Source organism: Carlito syrichta, unplaced genomic scaffold, assembly GCF_000164805.1.
Source record: "Carlito syrichta isolate Samal-C Ts95f unplaced genomic scaffold, Tarsius_syrichta-2.0.1 Scaffold269596, whole genome shotgun sequence".
Taxonomy (NCBI): Eukaryota; Metazoa; Chordata; class Mammalia; order Primates; family Tarsiidae; genus Carlito; species Carlito syrichta.
In genome coordinates this window covers 62,355-79,116 of record NW_007213692.1, presented here as the reverse complement: position 1 = coordinate 79,116, position 16,762 = coordinate 62,355, and the positions used below count along the sequence as shown (strand labels likewise).

At 42.1% G+C, this 16,762-nt stretch overlaps 1 protein-coding gene across 1 annotated transcript in view; it reads left to right on the top strand.

The window, feature by feature from the left end:
• Positions 1-16,762, top strand: part of LOC103254094 (dedicator of cytokinesis protein 1-like) — a gene marked incomplete at its 3' end in the record, with an annotated part of 86,593 nt that overhangs the window by 15,136 nt on the left and 54,695 nt on the right. The window contains exons 5-10 of the mRNA XM_021709640.1: positions 1,996-2,144; positions 6,293-6,428; positions 7,322-7,479; positions 8,527-8,608; positions 9,039-9,174; positions 15,841-15,913. Coding sequence (XP_021565315.1) covers positions 2,011-2,144; positions 6,293-6,428; positions 7,322-7,479; positions 8,527-8,608; positions 9,039-9,174; positions 15,841-15,913 — 719 coding nt within the window. The remainder of the gene's footprint in view (positions 1-1,995; positions 2,145-6,292; positions 6,429-7,321; positions 7,480-8,526; positions 8,609-9,038; positions 9,175-15,840; positions 15,914-16,762) is intronic.

Below are 16,762 nucleotides of genomic sequence, written 5' to 3'. Positions count from 1 at the left end.
AAAATATGGCAACAAAACAAACAGGAGTTGATACTGAGTAGTATTCCAGTGGACACAGTTTTAGCCGTACCACTCTGGAGCAGGCATTCTTAATGATCACCTTGGTTTCCTTTTACAAAACTTAAATTTACCTCTGATGGACCTACATTGTTGGATTTGAGCAAAGCCAAGCCAAATATGGATATAATATTTTTCTATACAATTTTTGCTCTGTTCTGTGGTTGTAGATATTAGCAAAAAAAAAATTTAAGGATTTTAGGAAGTTGATACGGCCTTAGAGAAATGGACAAGGAGAATTATTAAGAAGGAAATAAGCATAATTTCTATAATAAATTGTTAAATTTGATCATTTAGTTTCAATTTAAGAAAGTAAAATTCGGATGATATTATAAAGACAAGCTCATGGGATATCAAATAGCTTATTAGGGTGCTTTGTGATAGAAGGGCATATTAGAAACTCCTAGAAAGAAGGTCAAATACTAGAAATAATGGGATTTGTGGTTTGGGTATGGAGAAGGGGGTATTTTAAAAATAAAACAGCAGCCGGGCTCGGTGGCTCAGCCTGTAATCCCGCGCTTTGGGAGGCTGAGGTGAGTGGATTGCCTGAGCCCGCGGGTTCGAGACTCGCCTGGGCAACTTGGCGAGACCTCATCTCTACAATAAATCAAAAGATTAGCCGGGCATGATAGTGCGTGCCTGTAGTTCCAGCTACTTGGAAGGCTGAGGCGGAAGGATCTCCGGAGCCCAGCAGGTCGAGGCTGTGGTGGCCGGGAGCCGCCACTGCACTCCAGTCTGGGCGACAGAGTGAGACTCCAACTCAAAAAAAATAATAATAAATAAAAATAAAACAGCAGTGAACATATTTCAATTTTTTTAGAGGACCATGATGTTTGAAATTTTTATCACATCCTCTTCATTGAAAGAACCACTGTGCTATTTTCCTTTGTATAATCCCTAATCTCCTTGGTGATTGTACTCTTGCAGTTGTAAACTGTTGCTTTTCTTTGTCATCTGGTCAGAATACTTACAAAGTAGTAAGAAGTGTGAATTTTGCATCTTACTTATATTTTCCTTTTGTCACAAAAGAGTCAAGAGCTTGTGGATTGAGGTTTGGCTTCTTTCAGACGTGTCTATTTATGGGTCATGTGACCAAAATGTGCTTGGGAGCCAGCCCAGTGTGGGATGTTCTTTTGGATAACTCAGCTGACAGTAAGGCCTAGGGGTTCCGTTTCTTAGTGTGCCGAGAAGGGTCCAGGGCACAGAGTATCCTGAAGACTATATGCAAGTTGTAAGATTCAGATCTTTGGGCCCAGACTAATTCTGAATGTGCTTTAAGAGTTGTCTATCTGTGAGACAGCTACTAGAAGCAGGGGTTGAGGTTCAGGTTCAAAGCCTAGCTCTTGCTGGGGCATCATCTTCTTGATTCAGTGGTACATACTCTGGAATGTTGGATGGAATCTTGGGAATTGTGCATTACTTTTTTTTTTTTGAGTTGGAGTCTCACTCTGTTGCCCAGGCTGGAATGCAGTAGCACACTCATGGCCGTCCCAGCATTGACCTCTTGGGCTCAGGCGATCCTTCCACCTCAGACTTCCAAGTAGCCGGAATAGGCATGCGCTATCACGCCTGGCTAATTTTTTGATTCATTGCAGAGATGAGGTCTCATCAAGTTGCCCGGGCTATTCTTGAACTCATGGACTCAGGCAGTCCCCTCACCTCGGCCTCCCAAAGTGCTGGGATTACAGGCTTGAGCCACTGCGCCCAGCCATGCATTGCTTTTTATTCTTTTAATCTTTTGGTGTCACATAGAAACCAAATTTCATCTAATGTGTTCCAGTTTATGCTAAAAACACCTTTTAATTAAACATTCACTGAATCCCATGATATGGTTCACATACCTCATGTGTGTTTGAGGAGATACTCAATCTGTGTTTTGCCCACAGTGCTGTTTTATAACAAAAGCTTTAAAATTGGCCTTTTGTTTTCCTTGTATAGCAAGATAATAGGGAGATGTTTCGCAGCGTTCGACACATGATCTACGACCTCATTGAGTGGCGATCGCAAATTCTTTCTGGAACCCTGCCGCAGGATGAGCTCAAAGAACTGAAGAAGAAGGTTACGGCCAAAATTGATTATGGAAACAGGTTTGTTTATCTAACAGATGATTTCATGCTTAAATTATTCAGTATCATAACGTTACCATGAGCCTTGAGGAGACCAAAACCACATTTTATCATAAAACTAAGTTTCTAACATCAAAATAATGGCATGGTTTTCATTTTGAAAAAGGATGAGGCATTTTCTATTGGATTTCGAAAATCAGGAGAGTTTCTTGAGTCATTCTTAAAATCTATTCATCCTTCAAGGCATGGAGTCAAGAACCTGCCATTTTTTGGAGGGGTCCCCACACCGACTCCCCAGCAACTTTCACATACTTTTCACACACTTTTCACAGTATTTGACTTTGAGTCTGGACGTGGAGGTACCTTGTGCAGTGGCAGGCACCAGGTTTCTTTCCGTGGAATTCCAAGTTCTGAGAATTGGATTGGACGTTTGATCACCGGAAAACTTGTCACCTGTGTAGGCTTGCCAGCTTTCACAAACGAATATAGCCCAGCTAAGCTCGAAATGAGATAAATAGCAAATAGTTGTTTTATGTAATTGTCTCCTGCTAACGTTTCCATCTACAGCAAGCATTCAGTTAGGTCGGCTTGAATGCCTTTAGTGATGGCGTGCTCACTTCTCTCTAGAACTGCACAGTCTAGTGTTAGCATTTTCTGATGCTGAAAGGAAACAAGCTGCTCTCATTCTGATTCTCCCAGATTCTGTAACCAGAGTGAGGCTATGCCCTTCCCTACTGGATAACTATTTTGTTATTTTGTTATCAGAGCTGCAAGAAGCCTTAACAGTGATCTGGTCACATGGTTCCCAAATGGTGTTCCACATCAGAATTATTTGGAGAGCTTTCAAAATATTGAATCCTGAGACTCAGCTCCTTCAGGTTCTGGTGTGTGATCTCTGAGATGTTGGCTGGAAATCTCAGCGTTTTTTTTGTTTGTTTATGTGTTTGTTTTTCCTGTTCTGAGTTGGGATCTTACTCTGTCACTCAGGATGGAGTGCAGTAACCTGATCATGGCTCACCTCCTGAGTTCAGGTGATACTTCTAGCTCAGACTTCCGAATAGCTGGGAATACAGGTGTGTACCACCATATCCGGCTAATTTTTTGATGTTTTGTAGAGTGGAGGTCTTGCTACGTTGCCCCGGATGGTCTTGAACTTCTAGGCTTGAAATCTCAGTTTTTAAAAATAGAGTTGGACCAAACTGGACAACAGATTTGGGAAACTTCTGGTTTTAGAGCAGTGCCCTCATTTAGCACATTGGAATGTGTTAGTTAGAGTCAGAGAAGGGAAAGGGTTTGTCTCTAGCCATGTAGCTCAGAGGAGCCCTAGGAAAACTAAAGAAGCTTTCTATAAAATCCAAATTATTCAATGCCAAAATTTTCTTAAAGCAACAGTATAAGCAAGATGTATGGTTTGGATTAGAAATGCCACAGGAGAAAGTTTTTTGTTTTTCAGAAAGCCAGAGATTTCTGAATGTAGGATATTAGATATTGTTGCAGTGAAACCCATTTCAAGACCACCTGCTTATAAAAACAAACTTTTGGAGCTTTGATTTTATTTTCTGTTGGGGTATTGTAACATGAACTTATGTTCAGAGACTACCTGCTTAATTTGGCTGCAGGCAGCTAGCAAAGTACATTATGTCATGGGAAAATCTAGTTAAGGAAGAAGTGTTTCCAGATGTAATTCACTACCTCAGTAGAAACTACAGTCCTTAGTAAGAGGTTTTTTTTTTTTGCCCAAGTATCTTCAGCCTGCTCTATAATTTCTCTAAAGCCCAATGCTCTGTGCATACCTTCTAGTCCCTTAAACAGCAAAATAATACAAAATAATATCACAGCATTGAATGTTCGATCTTAAGATGAGTGAATTTAGTAAAGAGAAGGTATTTCATGCCTTTTTCATTCATTGTTTGGATTTTCTTACTTTGGGGGAGAGGGGTTCTGAGAGGCATCTGAGAATGTGATGGTGGTCATGGACCGTCTCTCTAGAAAATTGCACATGCACGATACACATACACAGACTGCTCTCCCACAATTTTGGGCAGAATTTCAGGGGCGTTCCACCTCTGTCCTCATAGTTGCTGTGTGTAGGCTTCCATGGAATTAACCTCTTGATTATCTTGCTGTGGTCAGTTGCACCCTTCATGTGGAAACTCACTACAGATTCAGAACCAGCTGGGTACCGGTTGCAGAGAACAGCAGGTAGAATGGTTGGCTAGGCAGGCCACTTCATGTGATGCTTTGCATGTGCCGTTCTGGAAAGAATGTGGCTCTGCCCTCAGAGAGTGCTGGTGCAGAATCCAGGCTCTGGGCTCTTCTAGATGTTTTGCGTTGGAATAAATAATTTCCCTGAGCTTAGGTTTCCTCTTTCGTAAAACGTGTCTGACCGTCTCCCTGGGCAGGTGTGAGGTGATGACATGGCATGAAGGACACAGCAGGCTGGCGCAGGACACCGGCCTCCTGTGTTCCCTGAGGCAGCGCAATTCTGTTTGGCCTGCAGGAGCTACTGGCTAGACCCCCGCAAGCTCTGTGCTCTGTTGTGTCCCTCGTACCAGCACTGACCCTGTCCACACTAGAACTGACCACATGCCTACCAACATTGGCTCTGCCTGCACTGGCACTGACTCCTCCTAGGAGTAGGGCCAGGCTTGGGATAAATAGTACGATTTGGGAGGGAGGGGCTTTGCCTCGTTAGTGAAACATGTTGCAGGCTAACAAATGAGACTTTAAAAGCCTTGTTTTTTTTCCCTCCAAATGTCTTTCTGTTTCTCTTGAGGCACCCCACAAACACTGCAACGGCTGAGACTGTTTTCATGCAGTGCAAAAGCTTCTATTTGTTTAAAGTCTGTTTACCCCGATGCTGCTGCTAGGCCCAGTTGGTCCTGCTTCACCATCAGTGCAGTTTGCTCAATGGATATTAAAAGGAAAAAAATGAGGTTTTTGTCATTGTCTTACAAATGGTGTTGCGGTTCAGTCTAACACCAAACACTAAGCGTGGTTGACCTGCTGTGAGACTTGTAGATCCTTCTAGCTTTCAGGTGTGTAGACTCAAGAGACGTCTGAGGGCAGTTTGTCTAGATGGAGTGTTGATGGGAAATTCAACTTTCCTCCCGAATTTATGACTGTTCAAGATGTTGTCTAATTGAAATTTATTGTTCTTTCAGAAGACTCTCTTCCCTTTGTCATGCGGTTTAAAAAATAGACTTGTTAGTAACGAGAATATAATTCCAGGGGCAGGGAGGAGGCATCTATGGTTAATTTCCTGCTGAGAGACCTGCATGTCTTATTAAAAAGAAAACTAGAACATACCGCCATAGCACAACTCTTGATTTTTTTTTTGTTATATAATTGCCTCTGTTTATTCTTTAAATAAAAACTGTGATCAAAATCACCTGATAATTTTGGTGAATTTGGGAAATCAGAGACAATATTCTAAAAAGTATTTCCAGATATAGACTGGACAGATTTATTAGCCAGATGTTACTTGTGTTTTCAGTTGGCGACTACATTTAGCCATCTGGTCAGGAAGTTGCTTAACATTATTGTGGATAACAGCCTTATGTTTGGTGTTCAAACACAGTAGAACATCTTCATTGAGAATGTTCTGGCGGGCTCATGTAGGGATTAGAACTGAGTTCAGGTAGAAGGAGAGCCATGCCATGGACCCTCCCAGAGACCACGTGGTGAGTAAAGTGGCTGGTAGGAACATCTCTGCTCCAATCTTTCCTCTCTCTCTCCCTCCCCAACTCAACAGTGATGTCATAACTGCCAACATTATGTGTTTGTTCCCGTGGATGTGTCTTTGATTGCATATATATTTATGAATATATATATGTATATAATGTGCTTCACATTTTCTGTACTTTGTAGAATAATTAGTAATACCTGTCTCACTTGGGCTTTGTAGATCTATAAAATTTCTCATTGGAAGAAAAAGTCACTATTGCAATGAAAGTAAAAACCGAGGAAAAACATTTAAAAAAAAATTCCCCTAAGGTTTTATGTTTTGAGTAAAAGAAAAGAACCTTACAGAACTATTGTTCCCCAATATTTGTGAGTGAGCCTGACTCTTAGGATGTTTTTATCTGCTCAGTTGCTGGGGCTGAAGTACCAGATAATTACAACACTTTGGTCTGTGTCCATGAATTTCGGAATTCTTGTTGTTCTAGAATTCTCGATTTGGACCTTGTGGTTAGAGATGAAGACGGGAATATTTTGGATCCAGAACTGACTAGCACGATCAGTCTCTTCAGAGCGCATGAAATAGCTTCTAAACAAGTGGAAGAAAGATTACAAGAAGAAAAAGTAAGTTCTGCTCTGTGATACGCCATTCACATTTGGAATGCCTTTCCTCAGGAACCGTTTTCAACATGAATAAAATATCAGTGAAGCTCCACATTGGCACTAAACACCTGAAAAGGAGCAACTATATAGTGTGTTTCGTACCGTGGTGAATGGTTTGGAGTCTAATGGCAAACATTTCAGGGATGAAAAGAAAGGATTTCATCCATTGATGGGATGTGTGCAGCATTGTGGCTTTATCTGAGGAGACAGGATCTTAGTGACATTGACCTTGTGTGCCCATCTGTCCAGTGGGAGACTAGTCTTGATTCTGTATTTCCTCTCTGATGAGCCGTGATGGGGAGGGTGATATATTTTAGGCTTACTGAGGGCAGGAAACACATGTTGTATCCATCTTTTCATCTTCTGTTACCTCTGATGGTGTCATGAATGTAGTAGATTTTCAGAAATTGATCGAATGATTGTCCCATCTATTAACTCAACAACGATTTATAGAGCTCCTACTATGTGCCAGGTATTGAGGACATAATGGTGAATGAGACCTCTTAGAGGGTTTAGTCTAATGAGGGAACCAAAAATCACGCAAGTGACAACACATATAATCATTATTCTGATTCATTGATGGGATACCTGAAAGTTTTGTATCTGAAAATACTCAGTGCAAACCTTGTGGCATTGTGACCATTGCACTGGGTGCTATTTTTTTCTGTTTGTTGGATGCATACTTTCAGAATATGCAGTGGGGATAAGAAAGTGACTGCATTAATGACTTTGCTGTGTTTTGCAGGCTAGTTGTATATCTCTTTTTATGCTGTAGGAAATAAATTAAAATAAAAAAACAAGGGTTAGCAATGAGTGTTGCTAATGTTGACTGACTTCTTTCTTTCTATTCACAGTCTCAAAAGCAGAACATAGATATTAATAGACAAGCTAAGTTTGCTGCAACCCCTTCTCTTGCCTTGTTTGTCAACCTCAAAAATGTGGTTTGTAAAATAGGAGAAGATGCTGAGGTTCTCATGTCTCTTTATGACCCTCTGGAGTCCAAATTCATCAGGTGGGTGACATTTCTGGGTTTCCATCTTTCTTTTTTGGCTAGTGCTAGGAATATGGTGACAGGACTGCGAAAATGTCCAACTTGTGCTGAGAGCTCTTGGCTGATTGGCTGCCTGACATCTCTGAGCTCTTTTAGATAGTCTGACGACAGCCAGCTTGGGCTCTGGGTACAGCTGCCCTTCTTATGTGTAGATTGGTATTTGCTTGTGGAGTTAGGATGATTGCAGGTACACTTTTGTGGTATTTTAAGGATCCAGCTGAAGATTGATGTAGTACTTTGTTTCCTATGTTATCTCTATAGGATTTTTTTTATATCCAAGTCCCTGTTATCACTTTTTCCTTTTTCAGACTTAGGGTTTCTCTGAATGTCATTTCTGTGACCTTTGTCCTATTGCTTTTTCTTGATGATGATTGGATGGAATACAGTGTATAGAGCATGCCTGCCACGTACAGACTCTTAGTTAATATTTGTTGAATGAAAACATTGTAAATCCATTGTTCAAGCTTGGCCTGCAGCATAACTTTCTCCTTGTCCAGATGGAAAAATTATGGCTCAACTGTATGTGCTAAAATGCCAATGTCTTCACTTATATAATTCAAAATTAAAAAACTTAGTGAATGTATGACTGATATAGAACAAATGGGAGAACTTGTCTTATTTCTGATAAGGACTTCACTTCTTTTTCACATAAGATACAGTTTTTATTTTACATCATTTTTGGTTATCCTAGGCTCTGAACTAAACATGCATTGTGTTGAAACTTATATTATTTTCATTCCGAAAGAACAGATAGACTTTTAAAAAAACCAAAAAGGCAGAGAAACCTAGAAATGTCATTTGCAGGTAACCAAGACATCCCGGATTAAAACCTATGGTTTTTTTTTTTGCAGTATATATTAATTAATGAATAGCTTTATTCAATATTGTTGCTATTTATAAACTCACAGTTGTCTGTATAGTGGGCCTCTGGGGTATTAAGCAGTGTCGATGTACATTTGCTACCCTGCTAAATCTGAAAAATTAATTTGCTTTTATTTCTTTTTCAAGTGAAAACTACCTGGTTCGCTGGTCAAGCTCAGGATTACCTAAAGATATAGACAGATTACATAATTTGCGAGCTGTGTTTACTGTAAGTGTACCTAAAGATGTTTGGTTGAATTGTTCATTGCTCAACTCTCTAATGATTACTTTTAGTGACGTTCCTCTCACCCCCTACTGCACTAGAACATATGTGTTCTTGTGATGACTGAAATACAAGCTAATTAAGTATCAGTGAGTAAGGTGCCTTCCCACAAATCTTCTGAGTCACCCTTGGAATTGCTGTGACAAAGATATCCTCCATTACTATTGAACATGTCTCTTAAACTTGTATCTTAAGTTCACTTAATGTTAATTGACTATTGTTCAGTTTCCTTTTTGTCATGTGAATAACTTCTTGAAATGATAAAAATTGGTCTAAGAAAAAAAGAGTCTCAATCCATCTTTTTACTGTCCTTTTCAGTTGAAATTTCACTGAATAACGGTTCTCCAAAATAATTTATGGAAATTCATATTTCTAGGACCTCGGAAGCAAAGACCTGAAAAGGGATAAAATCAGTTTTGTCTGTCAGATTGTTCGGGTGGGTCGCATGGAGCTGAGGGACAACAATACAAGGAAACTGACCTCGGGGTTGCGACGACCTTTTGGAGTGGCTGGTAATCCATTTCTCTCTTTTCCTTGAGACTTTCAGGTCATCACGTTCACTTTGAATAAGAACGACTGTTGAATATTGATTGGACAGTGGACAACTTTGATTTATAGGCTTTTCTGTTGGAGAGAAAAAAAAAATATATATGTGTGGTTTCAAGTTGAAATGTTAGGCTCGGGGTGCTTCGGTCCACAACTTTCAGATGCAAATCTTATGTTTGGTTTTGCCAGAGACTCTGACCCATATTCTCAGCCTGTAGGGGGAAGCCAGTCAGTCATTAGAGATTTTTGGGCTTTCTGGACTTGGTGATTGACTTGGGAGTGGGTTTGCACAGAACGGTCAAAGTGAGGATGAGGTGAAAGGAGACCCAGCAGGAAGATGACACTTGTGAGTGTCATATTGGTGCTTCTTACCCTGCATATTTGTGCTCTATTATTTTTGGTGACAGCACAAGAAAAGTGAAAGACTAGTTAACCTCTGTTGAGGAAAGAGAAAAGTGTCTCTAGGAAATGATTAGAATTCGTTGACCTCTTTCAATGTCACTCTCATTTTCTTTTTTTTCTTTTTTTTGAGTCGGCGTCCCACTCTGTTGCCCAGGCACTCCTGGCCACCACAGCCTCGACCTGCTGGGCTCTGGCAATCCTTCCGCCTCAGCCTTTCAAGTAGCCGGAATTACAGGCGTGCGCTACCACGCCTGGCTGATTTTTTGATTTCTTGTAGAGATGAGGCCTCGCTGCCCAGGCGGGTCTTGAACCCGCGGGCTCAGGCAATCCACTCACCTCAGCCTCCCAAAGGTGCAGGATTACAGGCTGAGCCATCGAGCCCGGCAGTCGCTCTCATTTTTCATAGCTTTGGGAATACTTTTTCTCTCACTATTTTATTTTTGCCATGGCCTTTCATTACCCAGTCCACTGTGACTTCTCTTTGATTTCTTGGGATTTATATGAATATTCATGTGGGAAAAGTTCTTGATTAAAGCTATGTGACTAAATTTCTTATATGAACAGCTATGGAATACCTTCTTTACCTTGGCTACCAAGAAACTCAGAACTTGAGTTATATTTCTCTCTCTTTTAAATGTATTTTGTTCCTGTAGAAGTTTTAGGTTCAAACAAAACCGATCAGAAAATAGTTCCTATATATCCTGCTCCCCTAGCAACCTCCCCATTGTCAGTATTCCCCCACAGGCTGGTACATTTATTACAATTGATGAACCCACATGGACCTGTCACCATCACCTGAAGTCCATGGTTTATACCTTCGTGTTCATTCTTGACATTGTCCATTCTATGGGTTTTGCCGAATAATGCCATGTAGCTACTATTACACTATCATATGGACTCGTTTCACTGCCTGAAGAATCCTCACTGTTTCACCTGGATTTTTGAAAAACTATTTCATATCATTAAAATAAATGATATACTACTTCATGAAGAATAAATAATACTAATATAGGCCTATTGAGAAAGAAGCACATTAATTCAATTCACTCCCATTTACCAGTAGAGTTAACCAGTGGAATTTCCAGTGATTTTTCCATTTGTGAGTGTAATGTTGAGGGTGAGAGGTTGCCTTTCTGAGGTCCTCACAGCCTTGGACTGAGGAATTCTTTCACATTTTAACCCCTTATTACTTGATACATACTTTAAAATTACTCCTCTGTTTGTTAGAACCTGTCGCATCTTTTACGTGGAATCTGATATTGTAATTGAAATGCCTGTAATTTTTCAGGAATTTTTCTCTTTCCCATCTCTATTGTTTTTAAGGAAATATTTTATTTCTGTTTTAGGTGTGTTAGGATTCACTGAGTGATCAGAGAAATCTTTGACAAGACATGCAAGTTGCTTCTCTTTCCAACACAGACGCTATAGCTTCTCTGGCTATTTGATTGCGGGATAGATTATAGTGATACTGAAAACAAAGATGAAATCTAGACTAAAGGCTGACAGTTTTCGCCCTCTTTTGATTAAAATGGGAACTTTGTCAGCTTTCATTGGTTTGACATTCCATGACAAGTCCTAAGGAGGGACGGGTGGGGAGGGTGATTGTCACAGGCCTGACTGACACCACTGTGGCTTTTTACTGTTTATAACATGTTCACTTGTGCTTAGCTAGGTTGGGCCTCCCAGGTCCTAGAGTGCTCTGTGAGTTACCAAAGACCAGAGTAGGCAGCCTTTAAACAGTTCCCTGTTTCTGGAGGCCCTACCTGTGTAGTGTTGGCTGAAATACCACTGTCTGGTCCCTGAACTTGGATCCCTGGCCACAAGGCCATGACTGTCTTGTCCTCTGATTTCTGCTGACCACATGGATGCTTCCTGTGGTCCCTGGTTCCTCCTATCTGGACTGGTTTCTGGCTTTTTCCTTTCCTGTATTGGGTGATAGTAGCAACTGTTTTTGGGGCTCCTGGCAATGTGCCCTGGGCCAAGTTCTAACCTTGCTGGCCTGCTTTTCTGCCTGTAGATTTGCTAGAGGATGGCCTTGTCTGGCTGGAACTTGGGGCCTCCCTACTGTTTTGGAGTTGGCAAAGAACCCATGTGAAGTGCTTTAGAGATGCTTGGGAGACATTTGTTTTTCTCTGTTGGAAGATTTTTGACCTGCAGCTGTTAATGTTGGGTTTCCAGGTCCTCTGACCAGGCCCCTATGCTCCCTTCCGGGTAGCAAGCAGTTGCCCAGCAATTGTCTGTTTGCTTGGCCCCACTGCACTCTCTGGGTACTGTGTCCTGCTTACTGCTGGGTCCCGAGCACTGAGCAGTGGTGGCTCCGTGCTCACTCTGGAAGGGTCAGCTTTCCTAGACCCGCTTCGCTGGTGTGTTTCCGTAAATTAGAAGTAAGAACCCAAACAGAAAGCTTGTGGAGCTTCCAGTTTCCTACTGGTAACATTACTCAGAGATAAGAGGGAGTACATTTCCTTGTGTGATCTGACTGTGTGAATTTTTGGCACAAAAGGTACATATTTTAATGCAGTAGTCCTCAAGCCTAACTGAGTATGAGCAAAATGTGGGCAGCTATTAATATATATTCTTGTCCAGGCCCCACTATTGACTAGTTAAACCAGAATCTCGGCTTTAACCTATATCATCTGTGAGTCACTATGGGCCACACAGTGACCAGCCGCCCATTGTCATCAAAATGCCTGGCCCCTGTCATCACATGAGGGACATTTTCCTTTAATAGGACATCCTTTTAATCACTCAGTACCTCCTTCAATCTTGATGTTCTTATTAAGAAGGGACATGCCTCACATGAGGAGGTTGATCAACTTTTTGGTAAACGTATTCTACCCATTCGTGTTTTTTTTTTTTTTGTTTGCTTTTTTTTAAACTTTAAAGATGTGGTGTACAGTTCAGAAGTATTCTACCCATTCTTATGCACCTTCAGTTTCCACATGGAAATTTAATTTCGAGGACTTCTCCAGAATGACTTCTGTGTGTCTGTGTCAACACAGCTCAGTTCCTTAAAGTGAGAAAGGCACTTGTGGACTTTTAAGTCTGCAGTTCTTAGTCTTCTTTTGAAGACAGTATGTCACATTTCTATTCTTCATCTTTTTTTTTTGTTTGTTTTGAGTTGGAGTCTCACTCTTGTCGCCCAGGCTGGAGGGTAGCGACATGCTCATGGCCACTGCAGCCTCCACCTGCTGGTCTCGGGCGATCCTTCCGCCTCAACCTTCCAAGTAGCTGGAACTACAGTCGCAGGTCACCACGCCTGGCTTCACCTTTTTTACAAAGTAAAAGTTGATAGAAAATTGCGAAAATGGTAGACATCTTATGGGAAAAAAGATGAGTATAATTAAATATATCATTTGTAATTCCATATAGCCAGGGTACTACCTCATGGTTATTCTAGTATGTTTTTTGCGATGGTTTTTCCTCTGGTATATAATTATTTATTTATTTTTAAATTTTTTTATTTTAAAATTGTGGGTTACAGTTCAGGGTTAGGTATACAAATATTCATTGTGCTGGCACTCTTGTTGATGAGGTGTGCCCCGCTCTTCCCCAGGCAGATTTCCACTACTGTCAATCGGTATATAATTTTTTACAACGACATCAGGTCATACCGTGTACGTTGTTTATTGGTTGATTTTTTTTTTTAAATGTCTCTTAGTCTCTGTTTCACCACCATGACCATTTTTAGGTGTACATGCAGTTCAGGAGTCAGGATGTTTGCATTGCATATGTGTACCTTTTATCTTCCTAAAAAACCTATATACCTTATATTATGGACATTTCATTGTATTCATCCCAAAATTCAGCTTCTCTGTGGCTGCCGTCTCTAGCTACGCTGTGGTTCCAGCAGTCTCTGCTTTTGGGCGCCGAGGCCACTTCAGCTTAGTGGTAGAGGAGGGATGCAGCGAGCAGCCTGGAGCTTGACGTATCCCCTGCTGCCTGTGTGTGGAGGAAAATCCCCACTTTGGAGTTGCTGCATCAGAGGGTGTATCCTCCCTCCCTACCACGCGATGGGGCTTTTCAGGTCCTCACTCCCTACCACACGATGCCATTTGTTTATGGGGCTTTTCAGGTCCTCCCTCCCTCCCACAGCTGTGCCGACTGCAGCTGGACTCTTTGCTTCTCCAGGCTGTCTCTCTTCCCTGAACATAAAGACCCCGGCTGTCAGTTTGGGGAGGTTTCCCCTCAGTCCTTTGTTTCCTCCTTTGGTGCCAGGGACATCTTGTCTAAACCACAGGAAGAGCTTCCTCGACACGGGCCTGCGTGTGGAAGAGCAGTAAGGAAAGTCCTCTGGGGGAGGGGACACGGTGACCTCGAGGCTCAGGATGGGTGGGCCTGAGTGCATGTCAAGGAGCAGTGCCCCGGCTGTTTCCCACATATGGGTGCTCAGACTTTTTGCTTACTTACCTCCATCCTACACACAGTTACTGAGCTCCTGCTGTGTCCCAGGGCTGGGCACTGGGAATTTGGCAAGGGAGTCTCCCGATGAGCTGGGGAGATGAGTCCCATGGATTGACAAAGTGGCCTGCCAAGCACACGGGAAGGCCACCCAAGGCGGACTGGCATGCAAAGGCTAGAGTGCTAGGTTTAGACTAACGTTTTGTTCTGACTTATAGCCTGGCCTTCAGTGGGCTGTGGCCTAAATGAGCTTTAGTTAATGATGCTGAACTGGTGGTAAGAACGGGGTCTTGAGTGAAAGGGCATTTTCACAACAGGCAGATGTTGCGATTGAGTGTTGATTAGTAGCCTCCAAGACTTCCACAGGTGAAGGCCTGAGTGCAGGCTCATTTCTCTTCTGAGCAGCCATCATTTGATGCTTTAGTTTATGAGGATTCTTTAACCTGTATCTCCAGACCCATTTGTAGGCCCCTTGCTCAGTGAGTCCCCTTGCTTCAGTGGAGGGGGTGTGGGTGTTTTCCCTTAGGACACGCTGTGTGGACCCATGGGGCTCTACCAAACCAAGCAGGAGGTGAGAATGCTGCTTTTTCTGGTTCTGGAAATCCCTCCCCCTTTTTAACGGGGTGGGCGTAGAAGTGAAAATTGTCCACTTTTTTCTTTCTTTTTAAAATTGGAGACAGGGTCTCACTCTGGTCACCCGGGCTGAAGTTCATTGGTGCCATCAGAGCTCATCACAGCTTTGATCTCCTGGGCTCGGGTGATCCTTCCACTTCAGCCTCCTAGGTAGCTGGGATTGCAGGCACAGACCACCACACTCGGCTAATTTTTTTTTGTAGAGACAAGGTCTCACTATGTTGCCCAGGCCGGCTTTGAACTCCTAGGCTCAAGCTGCCCTTCCTTCTCGGCCTTTCAAAGCGTTGGGATCACAGGTGTGAACTCCCATGTCCAACCCGCATTTTCAGTTTATGATTACAGTCACTAGCGAAGAGCTCATGGGAAGAAAATAAACGCAGCATGTTCTCCTGTTTTCTTTAGTCAAGTGTGGTGACTGACCAATGACAGGGGCAGAGAGAGTGCCCGGTGCCGTCTGGGGTCATTCTTGAATTTTCTTGCTTTGTCAGTCCTGCCTAAGGGCAAAAGGAATTTTGTTTGGGAGGTAGAAAGTGCCTCTGGGTTTACCTCGGAATCCTGTCAGGGGATCTCTTTTCTCTTAACACAGAAATAGCACAAAGGATGTAAGCCTTTTCTGTGATGTTAGCAAGCCTGGACTACCCAGGGAGATGTGTCTGTTACGGCAGTTTAATAAGATTGAAAGAGCTTGGGCACTGGAGACTTTCTAGCTATGTGACTTTGGGCGTGCTCGTTTATTCCTGTCTTTGAGTCTCAGTTTCTTTAGTCGTACAGTAGGTGACTGAGGACTCGCCTTAAAGTGTCCCGTTGAGATAGCATCCATGACACCCAGCTCGTGATATGCTCTTGGTAAATTGCAGCTGCTTGTTTGTTTTGTTATTTGGGGGAATGCAATTATTTGGATTCAGGGCAGTGCTGGCTGTTAGGGTAACTCCACGAGGGTGACAGTTGGGTCATATTAAAGGAAATTATTAAAGGGAACTCTTCTCTTCTGCGTCAGCATTTTGCAGCAACTTAATTTGTCTTCCAAGCATGGAAATAATTTAGACTTGAATATAAGAAGATTTCATCATACAGTTTCTGCTGTTGTTTGCCAGAAGATATTCGGATGTTCCTTTGTTTGTTTGTTTTGTATGATTATAGCATTTAAGCAAAACAATCTCTGTTCTTTTTTTTTTTTTTTTTTTTTTTGTCTCCAGTGATGGATGTAACAGATATAATAAATGGAAAAGTAGATGATGAAGATAAACAGCATTTCATTCCCTTTCAGCCGTAAGTATGGAGCAATTCAAGTACTTAACCAGATAGAACGTGGAAAATATAGGTTTGCAATCATTATCTTCGTAATTAAATCGATCGGTTAAGCACAAGTAGGGACCGATTATTTTATCATCGAGAAAAAGTCTGTTTGGTCACTGCTGTAGCACATGAGAATCCTGGGTGAAAGTTTGTTTATGGTCCTGGAAGGAGATTTTACATATGATCACTGAATTGCCTTATCATGTACAAGGCCCAGAATTATAGCTCTGCTCTGAGCATGCATGCTTCTTTCCATAATTGATTTATTCTAGTAGCTATGCACATTTTCAAAACACAATACTTCTAGATTCATCACAGGAGGTTGCTATTTTTAAAATAGAAAGGCAGAGAAAATAACGATGAATTCTTTTGTAAGGCGAGAAATAATACTTTAAAGCATATCATCACGCTGCTGATTCTTCCGTGTCGGTGTTTGCTTAGAGTGGACGGTATCTGTGCTCTTCATTTTGAAGGCTTTGTCTGGTTCTGACCTAAACTCTTTAGAGAGTCTCGGAGGCTGTGAAATCTCCTGGAGGAGATTCATTAAATGGATGAGCTTATTTGAAGGTGGAGCCCATGGAAAAGGTTGAAGGAATTGGTGTTTATTTTCCCCTGGTGATGGAAGCAAGAGGCCACCTAGATAATGATCTTTGGCACCTCAAGGGCACTCCTACTGCTCGGACAGGGTGGAGAGAAAGAAAGAAGAGTCTGAGTGGGTGAGGTTAATTGCAAGAGACAGCTTCTGGGGTGGGGGGTGGGGGGGCGAAATCTTAGAAGAATAAATGGCGGAGCGAGTCGAAGCGACCCGTCTTAGTGCTCTGC